This window comes from Achroia grisella, unplaced genomic scaffold (genome assembly GCF_030625045.1).
Source record: "Achroia grisella isolate CSIRO2021 unplaced genomic scaffold, CSIRO_AGI_Agris_v1 utg874, whole genome shotgun sequence".
In the NCBI taxonomy this organism is placed as follows: Eukaryota; Metazoa; Arthropoda; class Insecta; order Lepidoptera; family Pyralidae; genus Achroia; species Achroia grisella.
In genome coordinates this window covers 3,469,951-3,475,950 of record NW_026713051.1, presented here as the reverse complement: position 1 = coordinate 3,475,950, position 6,000 = coordinate 3,469,951, and the positions used below count along the sequence as shown (strand labels likewise).

The window sequence follows — 6,000 nt, the reverse complement described above, 5'->3', positions numbered from 1 at the left end:
CTTATAATGAAATAAATATGCACGTCGAGGTGGAATTTAAAATATAACACATTTTTTATATAATTATAACGGTAAAGAAGATGACGGACTTAACGCCTATGATACGTCTCATAACTTACCATTCCTGAAAATTATGATGTCATGCTCTTAGACGAGATTGAGGTACCTGTAAGAGAGTGAGGTAATGATGACTAGAAGCAAAGTATAACTCGATGTTCGTCATATACATATAACATAAGAATACGATAAGATAGTTTTTTTTGTATTCCACTTAACGTCATTAGCTGTGTATAGTTATATCAAAAGTATTGCTGCTTTTATGTTAAAAAAATCATTGTTACCATTGCAAATAAAACTGAACATTTAATCTGCTACACAACTCTGGTAATCTGCGGTAGCCAGAATCTCAATATCAAAATATATAAAGGGTTTTTTTATAAATTTTCATTTTATGGTAGACTATCCTCTAGTTGTTTCTCCTGAATCTTTATGAGAATATATATATATATCTATATATATATATATATTATGTAGGTATAGGTATAAAAATCTTCTTAAAATAGAACAATACTTTCTTACTTATGTTTAGTTTCAACTTCATCTAGTACTTTTTATACTGATACAAATGAATATATATTGATAGCTAACTTCTTTCATATTTCTTTAGGCATAAATTCGTGCTTTCAATATTGTAATTTTTGTTGTCACTTTAAGGATCATATTCACAAATATAGGCAGGTTGAGATAAGATAACGATGGATACAATGCCATCATTATTTTTCTTCGTTCGTACTTGATTCTCCATGCTGTTTTTACAACGTGAAGAATAAAATATGATTTCATTATTAGAAAAGATGTTGAGATTTTTTTTAAGGTATTGATAATATAATCTTAGATAAAATTGAATAAGTATAGGTTTTTAATCATTGATTACGACTGCGGAGTTTCTATAATGGACATTTATTGTTATTAATTTGTAATATCATAGAATAACTATTAAATTCTTCTATGATAATAGTAATTTTCAACTACAATCTTATTACACTATAATCAAAAATTACTACTACTAGCTGGTACTATGCTAGCTAGTTGAATATAGGCAGTATTATTAAATTAATATCCATTGAGAACTGACTGAAGTCTCACGTATTTTTATAAATAAAAATTTAAATTGTATTAATATAATCAAATAATCCTCTGAAATACAGTTAATTGAATTAATGTTTACTTAATTAACTAAAGTTACTTCCAAATTTACAATTACATAACAGATTAATACACTGTCGCGAGTTCAATCTTATTACAAACATTGAGGATCATAAGCATATTTGATTGTATAGGTCTTGGATATTTCGCTGATAGTGCTTTATAATAAACGGTTTACCAATGTCTCTAATGCTTTTCCTTTCCATTTTTATAATATATATATTATTATGTAGAGGTTTATAAAAAAATGTTTATAAGTATTTCTATGGTTTGTCTCATTATTTTGGAATTATAATAGATATTGTGTATGGTGTAGATAAACTGGGGTTATTATTAATAATATTGTTTTTTTAACAGCGCTTTGTCTGGGACATCGTTACGCCGGTGGGCCGTGGAGAATTGCTGCTACTGCAGTTTATGTCAAAACAGCGATGGGGTAACCCTCGAATGTTGGGGATCTACCGTCTCGGCCTCCAGATTCTCGTCAATGATGGACAACTCGGTGTCACTGATACACTGGTTGACGACAACAATAAACCTGTGCCGGTAAGTAATTTTCTTATCTATATATACCTATTTACTTGTATTCATCGTCATTTAAGTTCAAATCACGACGACTCTGTTAAATAATACATCTAACTCTCTCATTGCATACGATGTTATGCGTCCTGTAATTCAGATTTCTTTGATGTTAAACCTACAACGAGAATCACTAGTATTTTTATATATTACTTTTGAAATATAAAATATACCCATAATATATGTGCATCTCAAAAGTTGCGCACACGACGGCGGCGGCGGCGATATGAAATAAAGTCATATCAAAACAAATCAAATATTTATTTATACAGAACTTTTCAGCATTTTGCGCATGTTAGAATTTACTACTCATATCACTACACAGCACTATCCCTACCCTCTACTTCAGTCAGCTACTTGAGTTAATAAGAACTGGCAAGAGACGAGGTTAATGAGTACTTGTAAAAACTATTGTACCATGTTTAAGTGGCATTAGTCACGGAACAACGTGAAACGTTCCTTATAATTAATCCCTTTCAATTGCTAATAAAGGATGAACAGTAACCCCTTGGTAAATGCTCTATAACAAATGCGTCGCACGTAGTTGTCGTCCTGTGGTAGCTAGCAATTTAGCGCTTGTTATAAGCGACCGAGCGCTTCCAATACTTAATATTGTGCGCACTAATAATGATTATTATTAAGGTTAAAGAAATTCTTTACTTTGAGCTGATATATCAACTCAAAGTAATTGATAATGTCAATATTTTCTCAAATATATATTAAGATATATGGACGATTGTACAAAATCACAATCAATTTATGTTATCTAGTTATATATGGAATTTTGAAAAGGAAAACCTATAATATAAATATAATTTAAACATTCAGAACCTAATAGTAAAAAACTAAACTTCATTTGTATATAAATCTATAAATAATAAGAATATACAAATGTGATGAATGAATTTAGTAAAATTCCTATGAATAAATAATAAGAAGCAATTAGAGAGGATCAGATGTGGTGAAGTAAAAAATACCGTACATATTTGATACCTGTTGATAAGCAGGTAACAAACATCAAATACATAGAAAAATGTAAGAATATTGTACTGAATTATTAAAGGAGTTCCTAAAGATTACATACATACTAATGTACCTGCGACTTTTTCTATATCCCTATGGATCGTGACAATACATTTTATATCACAAACGTTGACATAGATACGAAATAATGAAATATTAGGAATGTATTATCACTAGTGATTTAGTACTATATATAACTCGAAACGACGGTCATTTTATTTGAGACAAAAGGTAACTCATCTATCTTGTATGTTCTCTTGAACTTCACATTAAATTTCATTATGAATCGTTCAGCCGTTTGGCGTACAGTAAGATAGAAATATTTTCGAAATCATAACATTAGAAACGGATAACACTAACTGAAACTTATGATCATTATCAGCAAACCAGCACAGAAACTAAGTAAAAGGAAAATATACATTATACAACTTTATTAGATCTGTTCTTATAAACTTGTGTATTTGTTATAAAAGCTAAAGAAGATACAAACTCCATTTACTGGCTATTATAAAACAACAATGCTATACAAAACTTGTTAAAATACTTTTCTACGGGTTGGTAGGTATTAAAAAATTCAATGTATTGTATTAATGTATTACCTTAAGTTATAAATATATAACAAACACTATAACAAATGTAAATAACAATATAATATATAAAATTATAATGTAGTATATTGTGGTGATTTAGCACTTTAAATATAAGACCGTATTTTTTTAAGATTAGTAGGAAACCATAAATTTTGATAGTATTAAAAATATATTCTCTTCCCAATGGAAGTGATTAACTTTATAAGAAGTTATCTTACTCGAATCCCACATCTTATGATACGTTCTAAGGACATTTCATATTACACCCCTATAGGTCAGCATTACCGTGTGGAAAATGTTCCAATCTCCTTTTGCAATATCTTTAATCCTAACTAAACCTGACGCTAGAATTTATCTACCCATTAAAACTTTTGATTTTATCCCTTCATATATGGCGTAAATAATTTACGACTTGTATTTGTAATTTGATTTGAATTTGTAAGCAAACAGTAATTTGTAAAATTGGGATTAATGTTATAATAATGTTTGTAATTAATAATAATAGTAGATATTATACTCTAAAAGTTACGAGTTCGAATCTAGACGACATTAAAAAATATTTTTAATCAAACACCGAAAACAAAGATCGATCAATCCGAGAGAAAGAAATATGTTCACGGCCTGCTATGTTTCAGTTGACTATGTCTCTGTCTACGCTGTCTTTCATAACAGTTCACAAGATATTGATATAAACATACATTAGGCATTCAAACAGATAGCTATTAGGGTGGCTCTCGAAAAACAATCATTCTACCACTAGAGAGAACGCAACGTTCCCTACTTAAAATAATAAAATTTAAACCTTACCGATTTTCCACAAAAGAATTATACTTGGAATGTGACGTACTAACAGTAAGGCAATTATATGTAAAACATTTAATGAAGTATCAACACAAAACTGTTATATATAATCAGGAAGCATATAAAAATCTAAGACGAAAGGACAGGGTTTGCCTAACAAAAAAGTTTAACACTTACTTCATTACAAAGTTTCAATGCTTTGTTGGACCGCGAATATATAATAAGATAAATAAAATATTAGATATACATCACTTAAATTTACACCAATTATTAAACAAATTAGTACCATGGTTAAAAACGCTCGATTACGATACTACGGAACAATTGTTTAGAATATTATCCTAATTTAAATAATATAACGTAAAATAAAAATAATTAAATAATTATATATATACATATGTTTATATATTGTATGTAGTGTGTGAATATATATGTATATATCTATATGCGAAATATATTTGTTGTATGTATTGATATGTTTAATGAATATAAACAACACTTAATGTATTATGTGGTTGTGCGTATATGTAACATATAAATATATATATAACCTTTTTTTTTTTTTTTTGTAAAAAACATGTTTTATTAAAATATAAGATAAGTTTCTACATTTAGTGGTCGCACTTGCAAATATCTATGCACCGATTGTAGTTGGACCATACGATGTGACGCATTCATTGCCTCAGCGATACGATTTATTTTATTTTTAAGTATACCCTACATTTGTCTTATTTTTTCGTTCACCTCTAAAGAATCGTATAGCATGTTATCTTTAGGTGGGCAATGGTGTCTGAGATACAGGCTAGGCCTAGTTTAGACACTACTGCACTGGACTTGATATTAAATAGTTAAGAACTATTGTATATATATGAATTAATATAGATATATAACCTTAGTTAAGTCCCTTTTGTATTTGTTTTTTTTTTTTTGCACAATAAAGTTATTATTATTATTATTAGTTTATTAGTCGACCTGCTCTATTAGTTTGTTAGTCGTGGTCTACAGTTAGTATATTAAACTGAAATGCCCGTAAGTCAACACGAACTTCAATTTGAAAACTTCGAAGTTACTTGATTGGAACTGATTATATTTACCGCTACTCATTTGTGTAACAACCATCTTAGTCTTATAGGATTTAAAGTTTAACCAAGATATATGTACATGAACTACACTTACATTTTATCACAAAAGTTGACACTACATCTTAGATAATTCATATTTTTCATTTATGAAATAGAAAATAAGGTAGACTGGGGAATAAATGTACACATATAAATAAAATTAGAGTGTCTGTTTGTAATGTTGAAATAACCGTTTATGAATATAAATACGGTACATACATACACCAAAATAACATTTTTTATAATTTTTGTCTGTCTGTTTGTTCCGCCTAATCTCTGAAATGGCTAGACCGATTTTGACGGGACTTTTATTGGCAGGTAGCTAATGTAATAAGGAGTAACTTAGGCTACTTTTATTTTAGAATATCTGTTTTATTTAAAAAAAATAAAATATAATTCCACTTGGACGAAGTCGCGGGTTAAATAAAAGTGCCGATGTTAAAAATGGGCATAGGCATGCTATATTGCGTATCTCTGCTCAAACAGTGTCAAAAGTAATAAACTGAGCACAAAAAGATGTTTGAAATTTATCCTAGTTTTATTTTTCGTGCGGAAATAATGTGAATATGTCAGAGTGTCAATATCAGGAAAGATGTATATTGATGTACGTTGATCAGATACTACTAGTACTATTAAATTAATAAATGTTTATTCATTAATTTATATTTATAATTATAGTA

At 28.7% G+C, this 6,000-nt stretch overlaps 1 protein-coding gene across 1 annotated transcript in view; it reads left to right on the top strand.

Moving 5' to 3' along the window:
• Positions 1–1,653: 1,653 nt before the first annotated feature.
• The window catches only part of LOC131853109 (otoferlin-like), a 73,452-nt gene continuing 69,105 nt past the window's right edge, over positions 1,654–6,000 (top strand). Inside the window, exon 1 of the mRNA XM_059203925.1 lies at positions 1,654–1,752. Coding sequence (XP_059059908.1) covers positions 1,654–1,752 — 99 coding nt within the window. The remainder of the gene's footprint in view (positions 1,753–6,000) is intronic.